Source organism: Thermobia domestica, chromosome 9 (genome assembly GCF_964235325.1).
Source record: "Thermobia domestica chromosome 9, izTheDome1.hap1.1, whole genome shotgun sequence".
NCBI lineage: Eukaryota > Metazoa > Arthropoda > Insecta > Zygentoma > Lepismatidae > Thermobia > Thermobia domestica.
Window position 1 is genome coordinate 81,492,616 of NC_137462.1, and position 24,249 is coordinate 81,516,864.

General features: G+C 36.8%; 1 protein-coding gene across 2 annotated transcripts in view; it reads right to left on the bottom strand.

Moving 5' to 3' along the window:
- Positions 1 to 24,249, bottom strand: part of LOC145694784 (phosphatidylinositol 4,5-bisphosphate 5-phosphatase A-like) — a 103,668-nt gene that overhangs the window by 48,061 nt on the left and 31,358 nt on the right. Inside the window, exon 1 of one of the 2 annotated variants that reach the window (XM_081771419.1) lies at positions 14,989 to 15,134. The exons of the other annotated variant lie outside the window; for it this stretch is intronic. Within the exon in view, the coding sequence (XP_081627545.1) occupies positions 14,989 to 15,119 (131 nt within the window). The 5' untranslated portion in view covers positions 15,120 to 15,134. Of the gene's footprint in view, positions 1 to 14,988; positions 15,135 to 24,249 lie in introns of those variants that run through there. 2 annotated transcript variants of the gene reach the window in all.

Below are 24,249 nucleotides of genomic sequence, written 5' to 3' on the forward strand. Positions count from 1 at the left end.
GAATACTGACCTTAGGACTCCTAAGTTATTTTAGGTAACAGGTCAAACCAGGGGGAAGGGGGAAGCTTCTCAAACCCACTTAGTTTTTTTATATATAATTAAAGTTGTTGTTTTAAATTGTGTTACCCCCTAAGCGTACATGTACTCTCGTATATAAAATATGTAAGAATTGTTTCGTTTTCTCTACAGTAAGCTGCAGTATTCTTTGTTAACTAGTATGACTCATAAAAACAGACACAGCTTCCACCAATAGTACAAAACTGTTGCCTGGTTGGCCAGTATGATCAGATGCACACTTTATTTAATTCGAAGATAAACTGCCTTTGATATTCTGGCCAGACAACCGTTTGGTACTTAAAGATGTTATGATCTTCAAATGAAATAGTTCCAGGTAACCCCAGCGGAGAGGGGGGGGGGTGAGCTTCTTGGACCCATTATTTTATTTTCTAAGCTCTTATGAACTAATACTAATTTCTTCTATCACTATGAAAATTGTCTAAGTAACTGCAACTTACAAATAGCTTTTTTTTAAAAAAAATGCTTATTATATTTGTTAGATTTTTTGAACTACCTTATAGGTTCAAGGAGACCTTTCCCTTGGAATTTCTAGGGTACCGAGAATTAGGAGCCATGGGAGAGCTACAAAAGGAAGAAATAGTACGAAGAAGTAGTCCAAAAATGATACCAATCGATGGATCTCAATGAGCTAAGCAAAATAATATGGGTGACTATAAATCTTCATGTGTAGTTTTTGAGAAAATCGGGAAAAAAACATTTTCTGTATAAAATATAACTAAAGGTAAAAAAGATTATTAAAATTTTCTATAGCCCATAAGCGTGCATATACTCTCGTACATAAAACACACAAGATTCCAGTATCGTGTCGGGAAGGAGGGAGGCGAGCGGGCAACCGCCCCGGGCGCCGAAGGGGTGCAAAATTGGGAGAAAAACGGAGGAAAAATTCGTTGGAATATAAGTATGGGGGCACAATCGTATACTCTCGCCCCGGGTGCTCATTTTTTCATGGCATGGCAGAGCAAGATTCATTTCATTTTCTTAACAGGAAGCTACAATATCCATTGTTAACTGCCATGGCTCATAAAAACAAACATAACTGCCGTCAATAGTACAAAACTGTTTCCTGGTTGGCCAGTATGATCGCATGCAGTGGCGGATCTAAGGGGGGCTATAGGGGCTATAGCCCCTCCCCCTTGACGCTCAGGTATACACTGGATAAAATGGGCTTCAATCCTGCTTTACACTGGATAAAATGGCAAACTATGGCTCAGCCCCTCCCTTGATCATATCCTGGTTCCGCCACTAGTCACATGCACACTTTATTTAATTCGAAGATAAAATTGCCTTTGGTATTCTGGCCAGAGATGGAGTGGGTCAGTGGGTCAAGTGGGTCGTTTTCTGGATGGGTCAGTGGGTCGTGGGTCAACAGCATGTGACCCACTGTGACCCACCACCCACCGTGACCCACTGCGACCCACCACCCACCATGACCCACTGCGACCCACCAACTCAGTATGATCTACCGACCTTCTCTGCTCACTGCATTGTAGACAGTATCTTCTGAGCACTGGTAAATTTGTCTCCGTTTTACTTTCAAGACCTTCACTTCCCTTTCTTTTCCACTTGTTTCTGTCTACTTACCTGAGGTGAGTACATCTAACCAAGTGAAAAAAGAACTTCACGCACTTTTGGATATTGATATTTTTAATAGTAATAATAGCAATAGGACTTACACTACTACTTGGCTTTCGAGACCTGTGAGTTTTTAGAGCTAACTACTGGAAAAAATACATTTTTGAATCACGGTAATATATAAATTATTATATTTAAAAAAATGAATGTAACTATGTGTGCCTGATCATCACGGTCAAATTGCAAAGTCAAATGAAATTGCTTTTGGTATATAGTTAGGCCTTAATCCAAATTGGGATGTTATATTGCTTTTATTATAATGCATAATATCCTAAGGAGGTAGTGAGGATCCGAATTTTTGCGAAAAAAAAAAAATGAGTGCCTCGCAAGCCGTTAAGCTTACGGAGATGAAATTCAGTGTATTAACTCTTTATTGAAAATAAACAGTGTGTCCTAGCATTTTTTTAAAATTCTCCTTTTTGGGGGGGGGGGGCACTTTCTATATATGGAAAATTGGTAGTGAGTTGGTTTGTAAAAATTATCGAAAACGATCGATGTTATTTAAGAAAAAAATTAGAAACAAAAAATACAGTGCTTGGCTTCATATATCCATTGCTTTCTGCTATAATAATTGCTGAAGCTAATGTTTATTATATGGAGCGCTTACAGCACAGGGCAATCAACCCATAAAGTTGTCAGAAAAATAGGCATAAAATTTGTACTGTAAGCTTAATTACACGGAAATTTGAAGTTTGGATTGTACGCATAATTGTATGGAAAATTTTACACTTTTTCTCCCTTTACGTTGGTCTACTTACTTTGATTTGGAACTTTGAAATTTCATCCTTTTTTCCACTGAAAAGTATTGATACTTCAACAAGGAAATAATTATACTATGATAATTTAATTGAAATTCATCGTAATTTGGCCCATGGCAAACAGCAGTGTGGTAATTGAAGCTGAAGGAGGAGGGAAATTCCCATTCAACTCTGAACACTTTCCAGAAACCTCGTTCCCTTTCGCTTTCTAGACGGGGGAGGGAACTTGGTAATGGTATCAAACCTTCATGTGTAATTATAAAAATTAAATTTATAAACAAATAAGAAATCATCAGTTTATCAGGCTTTAATTGATAATTTATTCACAAGATTCCCTATCAAAGGCGTGATAGATGAAGTTTCTGTTCTACATGGGTCGACATTGCCAACTGACATGGTCGATATGGAAAAGATGTTGTATAGCGATAGAGAGATGATACTTCTTGCTGAGTATTTCAAAACTGACCAATAAAAATCGTTATCAGACTTAAGTCTAATAAGTAGATTGTCGATGAGAAGTTGCAGAAATCGGGTAGAAATATTATCAATTTCCACGACAGAGTGCGAACGGGGATTTCCCCTTATGAATTTACAGATGACTAATATTAGAAATACACTAAGTGCTCAAACATTGTCTGACTGGGAGTCACAGACTTGCGCACACTTATCTTCTTTATCAGCAAATGCCAGATAAGAGGTTGATTGACAATATCTTTGGCCAGGATTGCGCACAGGATCGGGAATCGACGTTGCCAGGTGATAAAAACTGAATTGTGCACAACATCTAATGAAGAAAAGAAAATGAGATTTCTGGATGCTAAATCTGAAATACTAGTTATTCGTGCTTGGAAGGGAAACACCACTACCTACTTTTATTTGCAAAGACAAATTTCAGGATATCAGGAATCAATATTATTCTAAATAATTCAATTGTAATATTTTTCGGCTTCCCCCAGTTTTCAAAATCTAAAAGCAGATCAATAATTTCGTAAAATGTTCAAGTCCAATAGTTACTTCAGAAGCATATTCGGAAGTTACTATTGGACTTGACCTTCAGAAGCATATTCTAAACGAAGCATGTAAGAGAAAAGCAGTGGAATATGTTAGTGAGAGACCTAATAAGATTATCAGGCAGGAGCTTTCAAAGATGATTGTGTACAATTTACCCATAAAGATTCGAGATGGGCACGAGTCGAGTCAAAGGTAATTTTCTCGAGTCGAGTTTGATAAATGGCTCGCTCGTTTAGCTCGTTTTAGCTCGTTTTGATATCATGGCCTGATTAGATTGGAAAGCGAAAGCCATATGTAAGCAGTAACGTGGAATACTTTTAGTGATGCTTTTTACAGGGGTGCATTTCATCTCTTACTTTTAGTGTATCTCGTGGGGTACTTTTAGTGCATTTAGTCTCGTCTCGAAAACGAGACAACAATAGATCTTTATAACGAGACATTGTATATACTGTATATATATACAGGGTGTTTCAGATAAAACATCCAGTGCTTATAAATCAGAAACGGCTGGGAATAAAAAGATGAAACAAAAACTGAGGCAGGAAAATGTCATAGGGCACATCACATGGTGTTGTTGTGGTGACCCCCAGGGCCCTCCTTGAAGGGGGCCTACAGGCCAACTTTAAATGTTCAAATGGAAACATGTATTCTATCATACCTCATTCGGTAGTCCTTGAATAACGAAACAACTTTTGTAGGAAACAATTTTCGGTTTGGGCCACCGTTTTCAAAATGGCCGTAAAAAGTGGTTCGTGTATCAGACAAAACGTCCAGTGCTTATAAATCAAAAACGGCTGAGAACAAACGATGAAATAAAAACTGAGATAGGAAATTGTCATAGGGAACATAACATGGATCCACAGAACCTACTTTTTGCGGCCATTTTGAAAACGGTGGCCGAAATTAAAAATTGTTTCCTACAAAAATTATTTAGTTTTATAAAGACTACCGAATGAGGTATGATTCAATACATGTTCTTACTTGAAAAATTGAAGTTAATCCCTGGACCCCCTTTAAGGAGGGCCCTGGGGTCACCACAACAACACCATGAGATGTGTCCTATGACATTTTCCTATGTCAGTTTTTGTTTCATCTTTTTATTCCCAGCCGTTTCTGATTTATAAGCACTGGGCGTTTTATCTGAAACACCCTGTATACATTTACAGTATATACAATGTCTCGTTATAAAGATCTATTGTCGTCTCGTTTTCTCGGATTGTCTCGGATAGTGATGTCAACCGGCTCTGCTCGGTTCAACTCAGTGAACAGCTCGGTTGGGATGAAGAGCCATCTGCTCAGATCAATCGAGCCGGCTTGGCTGGGATGAGCCACCAACTCGGATCATGTGAGCCATCAGCTTTAGCCAGCTCTCTTGAAGCGAGTCCATCAACTTGGTTTGACTCAGCTCAACTGAGCCAATGGCTCAACGAGCTCCTTCGTGGTTAAGCGGTTAGCGTACGCGTCTTTGGCGTTTGAGACCCGGGTTGGATTCCCGGCGGGAGCTCGTGTAGTTTGGATTCCACGTTAATCAGTAGGTCCCGTCTCAGATAGCCTCGCTGCTGAAAGGGACGTTAAACTCAAAATTAATCAACCAATAGCTCGAACCGGCTCGGTTGGGGTGAGTAGTCAGCTCGGTTCGGTTCGGCTCGGTTGAGTGAGCTGTTAGCTCGTCTCACTTCTCGGTTCGACTCGACAGTGAATGAGCTGTGGACCGATCCGCTCGAGCCGTTGATGACCCTAAACCCGGGTCGAACAGTTTTGAACATGTTTGGCAGGTGCCCTATAACTTTTAGCAAATTTTGGCTGGAGCTCGAATACTTGCTCCTCCGGAACTCAAACCCAGAACCTCGTGACCGATGTCCTTGCCTTCTGAAGACTTCACGAGATCGACAGTAAATTAGCTTTTACTATTCAGATACAAACCGCGTATAATTTAAAGATTACTTTAATAATAATAATAATAATAATAATAATAATAATAATAATAATAATAATAATAATAATAATAATAATAATAATAAATGCAGTAGTGGTACCATTGATAATTATATTATCTATGTAGGATACTTGAAGAGAGTACTTGGAACTACACACAGCATTAGGACGAATTGGCTAAATTCGAGTCGAGTTCAAACATGTCAGTTTCGAGTCGAGTCGAATTTCAAAGAAAACTCGCTCGAACTCGCTCATGCCCATCCCTAATAAAGATATGAGGAGTTGTATAATTGTCGAAATAAAGTAGCCCCTACTCGGCCCATATGCACTTTCCAAGCTATTATACAGATGGCAGAGATCCAAGATGTTATTACGGCGAAAGGAGAAAAGTCTGTTTTCGTGGATGTCTAGTCTCAAATAGTAGTTCATACTTGCCAGAGAAAGTAAAGTAAATTTTTTGCACATTAACTATGCTGCTTTGATCTGGTTAACACAAAGTTAGTTTTTCATTTTCATAAATAATACAGGGTGGCCCAAAAGTAGGTATACACCCTTGCATTGATCAAGTATAACATTCTAGTTTATATGTTTATTTGCTTCGGCTCTTCCTAGCTTAAGATGTAAGTAAAAACACATTAAAAACAAATAATAAAGAAACTAAGCCTATCTGAAAGATAACAATAAGAAATGATATAAAATGCAATGAGCCTGATCAGTACGATACTGTATACCTACTTTTGGGACACCTTGTAAACAACTAAATTTGGCAACGTTGTAAAAAAACTGTGCGCAAAGCTGGATTTTTGGATCTTGATCTGTATAACTGAAAAGTGTGCGCAATCTTGGATCTCAAGTGTGCGCAAGTCTGTTGCACCCGTCTGACTTGTTGCTCATCAATGTTAATGGCCCACCGCTAGACAAGCTCAAAGTAGACGAGCTAGTTATTTCTTGGCTGAGGGATGGACATCATTCCACTGCGGATGATTTACCGCCAAAAAGTTACCAACAGGAAATAAATCCGATTTCAGATTTGTTTTAAGGTGGAAAATTACGAGTTACGGAAAATGTATACTTCTATTGCTAATGGCTTATTTGTGTTATTCAACTTTGTACCTAATTTTTAGTAAGTCTCTTCTTTGCTTTAGGTAAACTACTTTGAATAAATATTCATAATAATTGCAATTATGCATATCTGTAACTTAAATTTAACGTGGTGTTTTAGTGATTACACAAATTACAATTATGAGCATACTTTATGGAGATGCTCTCACAGATGGTATCCGAGCACCTTTATACCCTATGAACAACTGATTTTTCAAGTCTTTTGTGAGAAAAATACTGTGAACTGAGAAACTATAAACTTTTCCATATTGTATAGGGGTATTTCCTGCGAATAGAAGTTTCTTGTGGAATGCGTTCAGAAATTAACACTTGAAAGAATACTGTCTTAGTACAAGTATATTTTAGGCACACACTAATTTCCCCCCACCTCGAACTGTTTCAATTTCCTCACTGACAAACACTTTACCATTTTATATCGTAAAGGTCAGATCCACCGTTATTGTAACAAAGTGGTGCTTGAGCGATTGACTAGAAATTCAAACTCCGATTAGTGACAATTTCACAGTCTTGTTTTATTACAAGTGTAAACTCTTTAGTCAGTTCAGAAGAGGCCGTGGATCGTGTTCAGAATTGATGATGATGGATTTTGGTGAGTCAGAGTAGATCAAAGTGGATGAGAGTGGTTCATGGTGGGTGGTGGGTCAGAGTGGGTCACCGTGGGTGGTGGGTCAGAGTGGGTCACCGTGGGTGGTGGGTCAGAGTGGGTCACCGTGGGTGGTGGGTCAGAGTGGGTCACCGTGGGTGGTGGGTCAGAGTGGGACACCGTGGGTGGTGGGTCATGGCGAGTCATGGGTCAGAGTGGGTCACGGTGGGTGGTGGGTCAGTGGGTCGTGGGTCAAGTTTTCATTGACCCACGCCAACTCTGATTCTGGCCAGACAACAGTCTGGTACTTAAATTAAATATGTTAATGATCTTCAAATGAAATGGTTCCAGGTAACCCCAACGGAGGGGGAGGGGCTTCTCGAACCCATTATCCTATTTTCTAAGCTACTTACAAACTTTTTATTTCACTATGACAAACTGTCTAAGTAACTGTAACAAAACAAATAACTAAAGAAGATTAACTGACTGATAACGTTTTTTAAAAAACAAAAACTACCTTACGGGTGCAAGCTGCCTTCAGATTCCTAGGATTAATATATGAATAATGACTTTAATGTAATTAGAATACGAAGTCTTTTTACCTTTATATTTTCCTGCTTTTTCAAACTGGCTCAATATTGTTCGATTTTTTAAAAATCTTTATACTTCTCTATCAACCGTATTTCAATTAAACTCAACAATGCACTTTTCTCTGTATCCTTTGTACAGCCACAAAGCCTGGAATCCCGTTAGAGGTACCCAAATTTAAAAAAAAAAAAAAAGTAAACCGGAAAAATCTTCCAAATTTACAAATCGCAACACATGCGTAAGATATTATTCGAAAGCCTCATTTATTCTGACGGGAATGATGTAACAACCATTAATCCAATGTAATTAGGGAGCTCCCTCGTGGCTATATGGTTAGCGTACGTACACTCATGTCCAAAATGATTGTCGCATATCTATAACTGTCTTCCTGTAAGAATATAATTTGATAATGATTTTGCAGCGTACTTTCAATACTAATACTATGTGTATAATCGGGAAATGTATATTTGTGGTAAGTTTCATAGGACAAGAATTATAAATACGAAAATTAGAATGAGTAAAACAAAATGTTGCTAAATAGACAAGAAAGGTTTATTTTCGTTTTATTGTTCTTATTTACTGCTCTTTTGACAAGAAATTTGCCACATACATGACTTTGCCGATTATAAACATACTAACATTATAAGAAATACCGGGCGAATTCGTTATCAAATTATATTCCTACAACAACATATTTATAGACATGCGACAATAATTTTGGACATGAGTGTACATTTGGCGCGGAAGACCCTTGATTCCCTTACAAGCTCATGTACAGAAGCGAAGATATATATTTTTTCATGAAAGCATGAAAGTGAAAAAAATGACTCCCAACAATGTTCAGAATGTAGGTATTAGTGGTGGGCACAAAAACCGGTTTTCGGTTTTTAGAAAAACCGACACTGGTTTTTGAAAAAATAAAAAAACTTTCGATTTTCTACAAAAACCGGTCCGGCTTTTCACTGAAACCGGTTCGGTTTTCACCGAAACCGGTTAATGGTTTTCTCCAAAGTCAGAAAATCAAATAGTCTATCTGCTCCTTGACATTAAGTGTTTGAAAACCAATGCTGTTTTGAATATCCATTTTCTAATTTTCATAGAAGAATCAAGGGAAACGTTAATTCTCATATATAATAAGAAAGAAAGAAAAACATATATCATATATCACACAGATAAAGAAATAAAATAGTATATTTATCTACGTCTTGGCGTTGACTGCTTCAAAATTGTTCAGAATGTTTTTCTTCTTCTAATTCTCATAGAAAAATAAAGGCATAATGAGTACTGTTAATTCCCATAGAAAAAGAAAAATATAATTATATTTATTAAACAAAAAAATAAAATATATTCAGTGTGTCTTGGCAATTCCAAATGCTTAGAGTGTAAATGTTTGTTTTTCTTTTTCCTTTTGCTCATGAACATTTCATATCTTCAAACTAATATTCGTCTTGAACAAAATACTCTACAGTAAAAATAAACATCTTATAATTTTAAATCTAATAGCGTGTCCACGCACCATGATTATCTATCACCGCATTGATTCGAAGAGGAGTGGAATCAATTAGTGGCGAACAAAAGTCAGTCTTCTACGGAAGCTTTCCCAGACTTCTTGAACATGGTTCTTCAGAGCTTCAACAGTTTTCTCCCGTCTCGGCTCCCAATTCTGCACCATTAATGCCCATATATTTTTAGATTTAGATGGCCAATCGAGGAATGAAATGTCAAGATGTCTCTGGAACCACTGTTTAGTTATTCTCGAAGTATGGACACTGCTGTTATCTTGGACGTAATTAATGACAGGCATTTCGTCTTCCGGATATACGGCCCTGACGGTTGGTAACATATATCGTTCTAATATTTCCACATATTCTTCCGAATCCATCCTAGGTGATATGTCTACCAATTTTCCAACTCCTGCTGCTGATATCCAACCCTAGAAAGCAACGCTAATTTTTCCACTTCTTGCCCTCTTTAGGATATGTTCTGGTGAATAATGAATGCAATTGGGGCGCCACAGAGAGTCTTCTATCTTGGGCGGAAGAAAACACTTTCTCGCCTGTCCAAATCACAGTATCCCAGAACTCTTTCGTAGCTGGCAGATACTGCAACGAAAACGACATTCTTGGGGCACGGTGTTCTACAGTCAATTCTTCTTTTACGGCAGGAATTCTGTGATGGATTCCCGCTTCATGTAATCGTTTCCTTACTGTAACTGCTATGTTCAAGTGCAGGTCTTGTCCAAGAGTGGAAGCAGGTTGAAAGGGATTTTTCCGACTAGCAGACAGAGTGCATTATCTTCCTCTGCTGTAGTTTTTCTACGTCTTCCTGATTTTGGGTGGTTTTGTAGCCCTTCTTCGCCCTCATCTTGATAGCGTCGGATCCAGTATTGAACACACAATATGGTCCGATTAACCGTAATAGCAATATAAAAAGCACTACGACCACACTCCCACATGCAAACTATACAGCCTCTTGTTACTTCTGAAGTATAAGGCATGGTATCCTATTAAGCTATAGCTACCTTCGCTGTATTAACTCACAATAAGTCCAACGCAAAGACTAACACCTTTTGCGGTAATATCAGCAAATTGAAGCAATCCACGTGACGTTACATTACTCCACCTTTTCTTGGTGAATGTGTCAAGATTAATAGGATAAAGTTTGGTAGTGCACTAAAAGCTCTCTCGAACAAGTCAACAACATATCTACAGTGGTCGAACTGGAAATAAATTACTACCGTTTTACTTGTATACATAGACCTGTCTTAAGTATACTTCAACATAGTAGAGCTTACATCTTATTGTAATTTTTTCTTAGCTGGTATGATATTTGACATCTTAATTTACTACCAGTATGCCGTACTGGCCCAATTTGATCATTGTATATCCTTGCTTCTATAATGACTGCTGCAAAGAGACATCTTAATGTGCGCTGCTTGTTAACCTGTAGATTCTATTTTATATGGTTAGTTAGTTGATTTGGAGTTTAGCGTCCCGTTCAGAACTGGCTATATGAGACGTGGATCTACAGCTAACGTGGGATCCGAACCATGTAAGTTTCAACCAAGAATCGAACCCGAGTCTCTCGTGCGAAGGCCAGCCAAGTGATAAGGATGGCCACACAGTGGATGATTTATTTATTTATTTATTTATTTATTTATACATATTTTTGGACATTACTAGCACCTATGGCCTTTTAGCCCGTCACATACGAGGAATGACGTCTCTCGAAGAGCATACATTTCTGGGAAGGGGGAAGGAAGCGGCCTGGAATATGTATTAGGTATCACTCCGGTATTTGCCTGGTATGAATGAGATAAACCGAAGAAAAGTCTCACTCAGAATGGCTAGCCTGAAAAAGCCGTTACACCTTTTCGACCGAGTGTCCCTATCGAACATACAGTGGATGAAATATATGTTGTTTCGCAACACTTTCAACCAACAGTTTTGTTGTACAGTTTTATATGAGATCTGATTCTTGATTATTTAATGGAAGATAAACACGTCTGGGACATTCTCCACCTGAAATGTTGCAAAATAATACTTATCGTTTATTGTGTGAGCAGCATACAGTATATTCAACTACATTTTATTTATTTATTTATTTATTTATTTTACTGCTTCCATCGAGACTTAATCTCACTTTCAGGTATAAAGAATTTGTGGTCCAAACTCCCCTTCACAAACGGAAATAATGAAACTTGTTGAATTAAACGCTTGAAACAGTATTGCTGAAAATTTCACAAGCAGCAATTACGCAATAGATGATTAGGATATTTAACCTATACAAAATTACGATAATAGAGATGCTATAACTATGATCTTTTAATTGAAATGTATGACAAGTAAACAAAGCCCCATATTGAACTCATACACATGCTATTTATCCTTGTGTGTGTGTTATTGTGTGCAGAAAGTATTATGGCGAGGAAACGAGACAAAACGACGTCGTCCAGTAGAAATAGGTAAACCTTTTTAAATACTATGTTGAATGTTGACGATACTTCACGAGACGAGAGAGACCGAAATCTCATTTACGTAAACAACACTAGAAAAATCCCAAAGTTTACGTCGTGGCCGAGGGAATTCCCTCGTAACTATATACTTAGCGTACTCATCTTCGGCACGGGAGACCTGGGATCGATTCCTGGTGCAGGGTGTCTGAGTTTCATTTTCATAATTCCAGTATATTCTGTATAGCTATTAGCAAATAGCAAAATTCCTGTACCTAATACATTGATTTTTTAAAGTTCTTTATGAATAATCACACTCTTGATGATTTCAGGTTTGTAATTGTTTTACCATCAAAATAATATTTTATTTTTAATAAATTTAGTTAACCTTGATTTTTTAAAAATACAATGAGTTTTTAACATTTTTTAAAGGACCTCCCAACTCCCTTCACAGCCCTCCACTCCACCCATTGCTTTAAATGTCTAATTACAAAATGAATACAACTCTTGCTTTGGAAAAATTTACAATCTCAATGGATACAAAATTGTTTCTAAGACTATTAAAACAATTACAAAAAAGTATTGTTGACAAATTACCAGTTTCATGATTTTTCCAGTATGCGCATTAAAATTCCAGTATATTTCCAGTATTTCCAGTATCAAAATTAAATTCTAGTATAATTCAAGTATTTCCAGTATCAGTAGACACCATGTGTTTGAAGATTATGTGGTTCGGATTCCACGTTAAGATGTAGGTCCACGACTTAAATAAATAGCCTCGGCGCTGAACAAGAGACTAAACTCCACATCAACCCACTAACCAACCAATTGAAGTCTGACTTGGAAGCGCCTTTCCCTGTATGGTGGCTCAATGATAGAGTTCTCACCTCTGGTTTCAAAGTCATAGATTCGATTCCAGGCTATGCCAAGAAGGTTGTGTTGAACAGTATCGTGTTCGTTGGTTTCTAAGGGTTCTTTTCTAACTTCCAATTCATTCATCAATTTCTTTCATTATTCATTTTCTTCATCTCATTGTCCGTTTCCTTTAGCTTTCAGAACATAATCGGGCGATGTTAAAATTTTCGTTTCATTTCATAGTATTAGATCAATAATTGAGTCTTGAATTTCCAAAATCAGTCTTCACTGTTCACACCTAATTACTTGTGAGCAGATCATGAGTATTTAGATTTCTAGATTAATTATAAGTACCCTGGCACTTGTAAACTACTGTGTATAAATTATTATTATTATTTGTTTTCGTCAAAAAGAAATTCAAACATTGTTTCTCCTCTCTGTCTGAAAGCACTAAGCTTAGTCTCGAAAAGAAGATTGTTTTTCAGAAGACACTACATTTGTTTGACAGAAGTCGCTTGCTTACAGACCTCACGTAAAAGCAGCAAGTCTCTCGGAGAAGTTAACTCACGTCAACAGGATTTGAAATATTTTCCCCTTTTACCCGGCTGACTTATTTCTTTCGCGACTGTACCGGTACTTCAGCTTTCACGTTAAGCGGTAGGTTACATGTCACACAGCCTCGCTGCTGAGAAGGACGCTAAACTTAAACCCAACCCAATCTAAGGTAATAAGGGTATGAGCAACAGCTTCCTAAAAGGAAGGTAATAATTTATTTAAAACTCCGTGATTTGAAAAGGGTTACAGACGATGATAAATATATAGTAATGTTGAAATTATAATAATCTGCGTTGCCCGCTTCCGAAACGTTTCATTCATTTTACAAAACTTTTGGAAAATTACTATTATTATTATTATTATTATTATTATTATTATTATTATTATTATTATTATTACCTACATTTGAAATAAACTAAATAAGTTTTGTAAAATGTAAAATAAATGTCTGAACATATTAAATGGGGTAAATAAGGTGAAATTAAGTATTAACTAATAAAAAAAAAAACACATTCCCAAACAATGGAAGAGATTTGGAATAGGATGACTCATATATTAGACAGAATTCAAACCCGAGGCTAGCCAAAGCAAGACCTTCTCTTTAAACTTCAAATAGATCTGAAAAAATCAGGCAAATGATCTCTCATAAGGTAAAAATTCTTTACAGTACGTATGTTTCTTTATCGTGTTAGCAGTTTCAAGTGCTACCAAATTAAACACTTTTTTGTTGTTGTTTACTGCTGATAGTAATTTTTCCTTTTCTGAAGGGTAAACTTTCACACAACTCATCAACATGAAGATAATGATTAAATTCGCTTGCCGTACATGTGGAAAATTACTTTCTTTATTGTCAGTAGTTATTTTACGTGCTTACACAAGGAAAAAGTAATGTTCACAATAATTATAATTCAAGAGTTACGTAACCAGCATCCTTTACACAGTAATCTACAACTTTCACTATATATATTAAATGCTGGTAACTTCCAACTGGGAGCAATATTTTGCAATAAGTATGCATGTTCTTTACTTTTCTTAGCCTAAGGCAATATTCATAGTTGTTCACTTTTCTTTCTGTCTTTCATTTAAAAAATTCAAATTTTTCGTCAAACAATACATTATACTTATTATAACTAATGGCGGTTCTCAAGGGAAATCACATGGCAAAAAAATTTCATCGCTATAGAAAAGGAAGAAATCTTGTTTTAATTTCTGTGTTCAAAAATTAGAACGATAGATAAGATTTCCGTACCCAGCAACGGTACAATTTTATGTTTTACTGATGTGACTTCCCTCAAAAGCCGCCACTAACTGTCAACTTAGAAATCATAAGTTGTTCACCTGCTTCTTTTAAATAACTTCTCTTATATATAAAACTACATTCAGTCCAAACATAATTATTTTCGCTGAAATTCGAGAAATACCAAACAGTGATAGCATTAAGTATAATCTCTTACGGACAGTGACTATTGCTATCCCATCAGACAGATGAAAAAAGGAAAATTAAACGTCAGTTCCTTTACACAAGCAGTTCACTCAAAAAAATGGCGGGAAAAATTGGGTCCCCCTTTACAAAAAAAAAAAAAAAGTTAATCCCAACAAGTGCGTCGCACAGTCCATAGTATTAGGAAATTTTAAAATGTAAAAATCATGCATTATTTAATAATAAGTTAGAACATATTTTGCGATAGACTGTACCAGTCAACGTCTCCAGTGACAGCAACAATATTCAGTACTATACAAAGTTAATATTTTATATAAACTTATAAGCTTACATTATTAGAATTTACACTATTAGTAATAAAAATCAAACAAGTTACAAATGAGTCGCGATGTCGCGTGTGTTCAGTAAAATGTATCGTCAGCCAAGAAAGGTTGGGAACCATTGTCTTATATTAAACATATGAACTGGAGTCACCTACCTTAAAAGACGTCCACGACTGTAATAGAGAAACGTTGTAAGTGTTTTCTCATGGCTCTCGTGTTTAGATAACCTCCCATTACACACAACACATATATCACAACCTCTCACATACATGGAAGCATAATCCATGATTCACACATACAGCAATGAATAACATTTGTGCACTGTACTATCAATTCTAGCTTTTTTTTTTTTTTAACAAACTTTAATTCTATTTTCTTTCGTATTGTAGAAGTCAAACACAAGTTAGAACATGCTATTGTTGTAAAAAATCCCACAATTTAACAAGCACTTAATACATGAAAACATACACTATCTGAAGATGTTAACTACGTCATGATCCACTGCATATGTGTTACACAATCTGCCATGGAACTGGTACTGATGGTAAGAGTGAATTTCCTACTTTCAAATATTTGTAACTGATACACGAAAGGAAGAAAAAAAACTCCTCATTAATGCTTCATATACAGCATTATCAGCATTTTAAAACAACAATCATGTATTTTTTTTTTTAAATCTTATGCAGGCAAAGAGGATGGTGATGAATGAACATTGCTGAATAAAGCAAGCAGAAAGAAACGGGAGAACCCCAAGAAACCCATGCATACTGTTCTTGTCCACCACAACGCTCACCTGGCGCGAGCTGATATCGGACCAGGAACCCCATGCACCACAGGTGAGCTCACCACCACTAAGCTATCACGATTACTTGAAAATTCCAAAACACTTATCAATATTATAGCAAATACAATATGCCCGGTTTGTTCCCGATCGGGGTCCTGCCATAGAGTCAAAATATTTCTAAAGCTTTATATCTTTACTCGTTTGGTTCTGAATTTGATCACGCTTGCCACAGCTTCAGTGTTACCACAACGTTGATACCAAAAGTTCCTAACTGAGAGATATGACCTCAATTTTGGACGAAAAATCGCTAAAAATTGGAACAATAATATGTCCAACAAAATAAACACTGTAAAATAAGATTTTTAAAATGTATAAAAATTAATATTCATAAACGGAACATCTAACAGCAACTTCACTTTAAGTTTCAACACCTAATCTCCTTAGGCCTACTATCGGTAATGCTGTTATGTGTTCCTTCCGGATCCCGGCTTTTTGGGCTATTTTTTAGACTTTCAGTCAAGCAGCTACTGCATCGTCACTATTTATCCTAGGATCATGGTTCATACCTCATTCTCTTCAGAATAGAGCTGGCTTTCAAATGGTAGCACTTACATGCTCATACCATATACCAAAAGGCGGGAAAAAATGATGTCAAAGTGAAAATTTCGGAGGAAAAATTTTTTTCTCGAACTTTGGCTCCCCCTGGACTCCCCCTGGACCCCCCCTGTGTGAACGTAGCCATCTAAAAAAATCTGATAAATAGTACTTGGTATACTGAATGCGTGTGCCAAATTTCAAGTTTCTATCTTGAATAGTAAGGGCGGGAGAAATTTTATCAAGAATTCCCACAATGCCCCAAATTACCATAAAACACTATGATCTCAGGGGAAAAATTTCCTGAAACATCCCTAATTACCCTAGGGTCATGTGTCGCCCATATTCTCTTCTGAATAGAACTGCCTTTCAGTCGGTACCATTCACATGTCTCTATCATGTATCTAAGGCGGGAAATTCCCAAAAAAAGGGATTTTTTGGATCTAATTTCCCTTTTTTCAACTTTTACCTGTTTTAACGCAGAAATCTGAAAAAAAAAAATTGTTAAATACTACTCGGTGGTCTGAATGTTTGTGCACAATTTCAATCTTCTAGGTGCAAAAATAAGCCCGCCAAAAAATAAAATTCAGAAAATGTCCCATGTTACCCTATACAGAAGTATATTTTGAAAAAAATTCGCTGAGACGTCCCTAATTACCCTAGAATAATGATTCGACTGTCATTCTCTTCAGAATGGAACTGCCTTTCAGACGGTATGACTCACGTGTCTCCATCATGTATGTGAGGCGAGAAAATCGTGAAAAACGGGATTTTTATGTCTAAAAATCCCTTTTTCAATTTTTTCCCCCTCTGGACCCCCCTGTTTTAATGCAGAGATCTGAAAAAAATCTGATAAGTACTACTAGGTGGGCTGAATGTGCACAATTTCAATCTTCTAGGTGCAAAAGTAAGCCCGCCAAAAAAAAAAAATATATATATATATATATATATATATATATATATATATATATATATATATATATATATACATATATATATATACCGACCATGTCCCATTTTTCCCTATATAGAAGTATATTTTTCAAAAAATCCCTGAGGCGTCCCTAATTACCCTAGGATAGTGATTCGACCGTCATTCTCTTCAGAATGGAACTGCCTTTCAGACGGTGAGACTCACGTGTCCCCATCATGTATGTGAGGCGGGAAAATCCTGAAAAACGGGATTTTGGGGGTAAAAATATCCCTTTTTTTCACCCCTTTGCCCCTCTGGTTCTCCCCCCCCCCCTGTTTCAACTTACAAATCTGAAAAAAAAATCTGGTAAATACTACTCGGTGGACTGAATGTTTGTGCAAAATTTCAATCTTCTACGTGCAAAAATAAGCCCGCCAAAAAATATTGAACATAGGCTTAGTAAATGCAAAAATAAATTTTTGACTTATGACGTCATCACCTCCTATGTCTGGACGCAGGAAGGTCTGAAACCATACAATGTCTCTGGACTTGAAAAAAAAAAACGGACGAAAGAGCTCAAATAGAAGAGAAATAATGCAATGTACCATGAAAAATGCGTATGGTACAAACTGTACCATAGGATCCCCAAAGAGTTAACAGAAGATCTGCGAACTAGAGATTGAAGGCTGGAGTTGTTGTTCGTTACAAAAGTGATAAAAGAAAATGAAATGAAATCTTTAGTTTTATGTCCCATGGTTATGCCGGTTAACGGGAGAACCCCAAGAAAACCCACGAGCACGGTGTTTGTCTACCACAAAGTCCACACGGCGCAAGCTGGGATCGAAGCAGGGACGCCAAGCACCGGAGGTGAACGCTCTACCGCTGAGACACCGCGCCACCTGGTAACAGAAAAGAAGGTGAGATTGTGTAGGAGTTGTTCACTTCCACAACTCGTCGTTGCTTGCGCTGATTAACACAATAAAAGGAAAGAAAAACAAACATATCAAAATTGCTTCGAATAGTTCCTTATTACAGAAGGACAAGATGTTAGTAGCACAAAAGTCGCTAGATCTATACGTAAGTCGCAAATCGTAATTTAAAAACCGCCCATCGGTAAAATAATTTCTTCTGGCTATTTTGGGGGCCAAATTCCCTAGATCTAGCGACTTTTATTCCAAATCGGCAATACTGCAGAAGTACTCGGCGGGTGCTAACACACTTGGCTCCAAAAACGTTCCCCTTGACTTTCTATGATTCATGATTCTGCTTTGCGTCTCCAGGGTGTCTACTACAATTCCAAAATGAAATTTCGTGACTTTTCCTTTACCAAATCGTAAAATTTCCTAATATTTTCAAGAGCGAATGTTGGTGAGAATTAGGCCGAATTTTAATCTGTGCGATTAAAACGTACTTTGCTTGCGTGTTGGTAGCGTCTAAAGCCGACCATAGACATTTTTGGTGGTGAACTTTGACGTTTTATAGAACAAAATTTTCCAATCTATACTTACATTTGAACAATTAAAAAAAAAAATCGTGACCCTAAAGCTAAATTTCGTGACTTTCATGACTATTTTCTGATTTCGTGACTATTTCGTGACATTCGTGACTTTCGTGACCGATAGACACCCTGGTCTCTTATCAGACAGTGGTTAATTTAGATTTCCCCCAGAGTGAGGGAATTACAACACACGGAAATGAAGACAGAGACATCTGAGGAAGGTAGGGCGAGGCGATTGCCCCCTCTTGGGTTTGAGAAGTTCATACATTTTAATTGACTATATACTAATATAGTAATAAAAAAAAACGTGAAAAAACGTGAGCATCTTGTTCGCCCCTTCTTGGCAAAATCTGAAATGATGCTACTGAGTGAAACGTAATATTGTAAAAATATTGGTAACCGCCTTTGAGCATTATAACATTCTAGCTTATAGGTTTATTTGCTTTCGCTGTTCCGAGTTTAAGATATAAGTACAAAGACATTGAGAACAAATAATAATAATAATAAAAACCTTATACCGATGGATAACAATAAGAAATGATATAAAAAGCAATGAGTTCATCAGTAAGGGACTGTATACCTACTTTTGGGTCACCCTGTATGGTGTGAAGAGGGACGGAGCTCTGAGGACATTCCTTCCAGTCCACTCCCTGAATACAAAGGTCATGAAGAACAACACCAGAATTACTCTTTAGGCTTGTAATTAGAGGCAATGTACTTCCAGCAAGGTTTGAGGTTGTAAAACATCGGTGGGTGACCAAGTTCAAAATAATAACTTTTATACCAAATCCAAAATAATAAGAACATTATTGAACATTAAAATGAAGGCACATTCACAACGAAGATTTCGTGGACCGAAAACTGAAAAATATCCAGATATTGACACACAAGTACCTAGATTCCAGCGACACTGTAACATACGATTTTTAAAAATGCATAAAAATTAATATTCATAAAAGGAATATCTAACACCAACTCACGTTTCGACAGCTAATCTGTTTCCATCTCCAATTTTGTGTGATAAAGTTAGTAATTTAAAAAAGCTAATAAATACGATAATTTTTACATAGTACCTGCCTGCGAAAAAAAAATGAGATTTTTCAGTCTAACGTATCACGTTTATGTTCTGTAGGCTAAAGAAGATGGATGATTAATGAAAGTAAAATTGATGGAATTAAAATATGGGAAGAAACGGGAGAACCCGGAGAAAACCACGGACACGATGTTGTTCACCATTAAGTCACACATGGCCTAGGATCCAGCCAGGGATGATCTGTTGACCAGAGGTGAGAGCTCTACCACTGAGTCATTGCATCCTCCATTCTTCATAGTTAACATCGACATATCGTAAGCAAAAACTCGACTCGATTTATACAGTATTTAGATTTATACATGGATACGTGTTATTTACTGCCTTTATTTGATTGTTTTCAAGAATGTGAATTGGCAAACCTATTGCTATTTTCTAAATACAGTACAGTGAGTAACAATAATAACCGCCCTTAGACTAAAGCTCTCGTTGTTCCAGATATTACCTGGAGATTAATTATAAACGAAGAGATTGTACGCTTAAATTATATTCAAACAATATTCATGCCCTGTGTTACCTCGAGACAAAATCGGCACCTGCTCCCGTATTTTCTACTGAATTCATGCAAGCGAATGAAAGATTCGTATTCTCGAAGAATTATTATTATTAAAAAAAAAAAAAAAAAAGCATCAGACATCAAATGTAGAACCTTTACGGCAATTTCAATGCTTCAAAACATGTACGAGGAAAGTCAGAAAGTAAGGTTCCCAATTCAGGTATATTTTGATACTAGATATAAAGAGAAATATTTATAGGACAACGAAGATACATCCTACCATTATTTTTCGACTTAACCATTTTCTCTGTTGAGGTGTTTGTTGGGGGGGGGGGGGAGATGGAAATCGGACGTGACCAGATTCAGGCTGTACGGTGAATGCAAACGAATTTCCCAGCCTCACTGTTGCATTAGCTTTATATAGGGGCACAGTGTTTCTAGGTACGCTGCAGCATTCACCGTGTCAATAGGGCAAAAAAAAAAAAAAAAAAAAAAAAATCCATCAGGAACACATCATGGAATCCCAAAAGATCGTTATCAATTTGCTAGTGCTAGGTGATGCCTTAGGCTTTTTGATTATTGGGAATTCTAGATGCTTCCATACAAGATTGTGCTTTTGGCTCTGAGAAGTACTGGTATAGGCCTACTCACGTTTCATCCTCACTAATGATTTGGTTCAGGAAATCCTCCCATGCCATAGACCATTTTTTTATTCAACTGACCTAGAGAGTGATTTTATATATTCAATTTAGATATGAAACCATTAGCTTGCATTTTCGCCCCTTTCGAAAATTATTTTTGCTAAAATGATCCAGATGTCACCACAATTGGAGGTAGCTGCAATTCGAGCTCCATCCACGAGCTACCCAACCATTCAGAGTTGTTAAATTGTGTTGTTTCACCAATATAATGCAATGTTGCTTCACAAATTACGACAGCCGATTACGAGAATCGTATTGCAGTCATAAGGCTACACAAGGTAGGCATGCCATTACCACGGATCTTCGACATTCTGAAACCCCTCAGAAACAGTGAACGATTTGTCGATCGCACCATCCAGTGTTACAATGAAACCGGAAGTGTCAATGACCGGCACCGTAGTGGCAGACCGCGCACAATGAAGACACCACAGGGCAAAGATTCGGTGAAATCCCGTCAAGACTCAATCCGTGATATTCCGAGAGATATCCATTTCGAGATCACCTACGTCACAAGTGCTTAATCAGGACATGCGACTCAGACCCTATAAACTTCTTGACATGCGTTACACCAGCAGAGAGTAGTGAAAGCCAAATGTCTCCTCATAACTTACGCATAAATGGTTACAGGACAATTCTCTTTTCCAACAAGAAGCCGTTCACAGTTGAGCAGTCCTTTAATGCTCAAAATGACCTGTGTACGCATTATCATCAGTGCAAGCTGCTAAACGTGTTTCCAGGGTGTAAAGGTCCCACCACTCAGCATCAGTCATGATTTGATGGGTTGTGAGCTTCAACGGCACAACACAACTCAGTTTTAGGAATACAAGGTGAAGACATCAACTACCGTGTATCAAACCAAAGCGTTGAAACTTACGGTGAAACCACTGAGGATCACTATGTTCCCAACTAACAATGGACCTTCCAACAGAATTATTCTCTCGCACACAGGGCATGGTTAACATAGGTGTGGCTACGGGCCAACATTCCAGAAGTCATTTCTACATCCGACTGGCCCTGAAACAGCTTGGATCTGAACTCGCTTAAATGTAAACTGTGATCAGTGCCTCGATCAATGGCCTGCAGAGAAAGGCCTAATGTGGACTCCCTGAAGCGCCCCCTGGTGAAGGTGGCACGCCACTTCCCATTCAATACTGTTCGTAATTCCATTGATGAGTGGCCCGCCAGATTCAGAGTCTGCATCAAGGATCAGGATGGACATTTTGAAAAGTGATTGGTGCTATTCAAACTCCACATCTCCATGTAAAATCTTGCAAAGGGATATCATTATATCATCAACAATGTATCTGTGTTTCATTTCCAAACCTCTGACGGTATTTATCAAATAACTAGGTATGACATAATCATTCATACAACACCTATGATATATATATATATAGGGTGGCCCAAAAGTAGGTATACAGACCAGCATCGATCAAGTATGACATTTTAATTTATTAAGATAATGAATTTATTGGCGTTGGTTTGTTCCGAGCTTAAGGTAAGTGAAAATAAATTAAGAATAGATAAGGAAGAAACTAAGTCAATACCTGTGTGGAAAACAATAAGTAAATTATATAAAATGTCATGACTGATCAGTACGGGACTGTATACCTACTTTTCGGCCACTACAAAACACACACACACACACACACACACACACACATATATATATATATATATATATATATATATATATATATATATATATATATATATATATATATATATATATATATATATATATATATATATACTGTGTTATATGTATGATTAGCATAAACACACGTTTTTCGCATGGGAATAAGGTTTATGGAAAATATTTGAAAAATATTAATCTGAAATTCTTCAGTTGTTTTGAGCATCTAATAAATAAAAACATTGGAAATTACATGCAGAGAGATCCTTTCCTAACTTGAGCTGCTCATGAGACAGTCTGTTTTTGCCATAAATTTTGACTCCCTCTCCTTTCCTAAGGATACGCATTTTAATCAAAATGACATAATAAACACGTGATTCGATAATTATGCTAAGCATGTTCATAAATTCATTTCAAACGGTTCTACAGTTTTCTCAGTAAGTGGCAGCATTCAATTCTTTTTCATTTTCATAAACGTATAGAAGATATTGGGTCTTTGTCATTGTGCAAGAACAGCATTATTATTTATTTACTTATCTTTATACATTCTGTTTGCTCGTACTTTTCCGCGTCAAAGATTACAGAAAACAGTTAAAGTTTTGTAGGCTGTCCCTTACGTACATAAGAATAGCACAGTTGTTAGATTTTGACAACTTTAATGAACAATATCTATAAGTCCACACCATTTGAGTGTAGTTTCTGTAGTTTGTAGCAGTTTCTTTGAGACTGAAGTGTCATAGATAATTAAATATGCCAGCCGTAGATTAACAAAAGATTTATCTCATAAATTCGTGATAAGCTGAAACACATGGCAGTATAGAAATATAAATAAACCAAGCATGATAAAGTGAATATAGTATTAATGACCTCGAAATCCACCTTTAAAGGTTTGACTTTTGACGCAATCAGAATATAGAGCGCCACTTATAATTCTACGGACATAAACTTCCATTCTCATTTCACAATTCTTTTACGTAATATATTTCTGCGTCCACAAAGCAAGATATAGCATCATAATAATGCAACTTTCCAGTAGAAAATAATTTATTTGGTTGTGGAACTTTGGTCAAGGTTATGTCGAAAGAAAATCTTGCGTAACTTTTTCTTTTCTTTTCTTTTTTTCTTTTTCTTTCTTTCTTTCTATTTTTTTTTTTTTTTTTTGCATTATTTATCTATGAGAAATTTTACGTTCAATTAAGCAGAAGAACGAAATATACACATATACAACTATCTTTGTCGCCTCAAGGGCCTCTTAATGCCTTTCGTGCCGAGTTCAACCTTTGGTGGGAGTACATGCTCTAAAATTCCTATTAAATGAAGCGGTTAGAGTTCTCGCTTCGTTATCAATAATTTCACAAGTTCAAGTTGGTATATCGAAAGTGTTATATAGCCTATAGAAGGATTGTTATCAGCCACCAGTGGTGTAGCAAAGGGGGTTGCAGGCAGGGTCATTACTAAGGAAATGTTGATTGCGGAAGTTCCAGGCTGATGTGTGCCGAATAACTGTTCTAACCGAGTCATTCATATTGTCGGCCGATTAAAATATATTCTATTTTCTAGCGCTGGGGCTTGTATCTAATGGATTATTTAAAACACTTACTTAAAAACAATTCCGTATTTAACATTTTAAATAGGTTATTAATGTATTTCGTTATTTTAGAAATCTAATGCAAAATAGAATATAGGTTTGTGTGTTTCGAACAA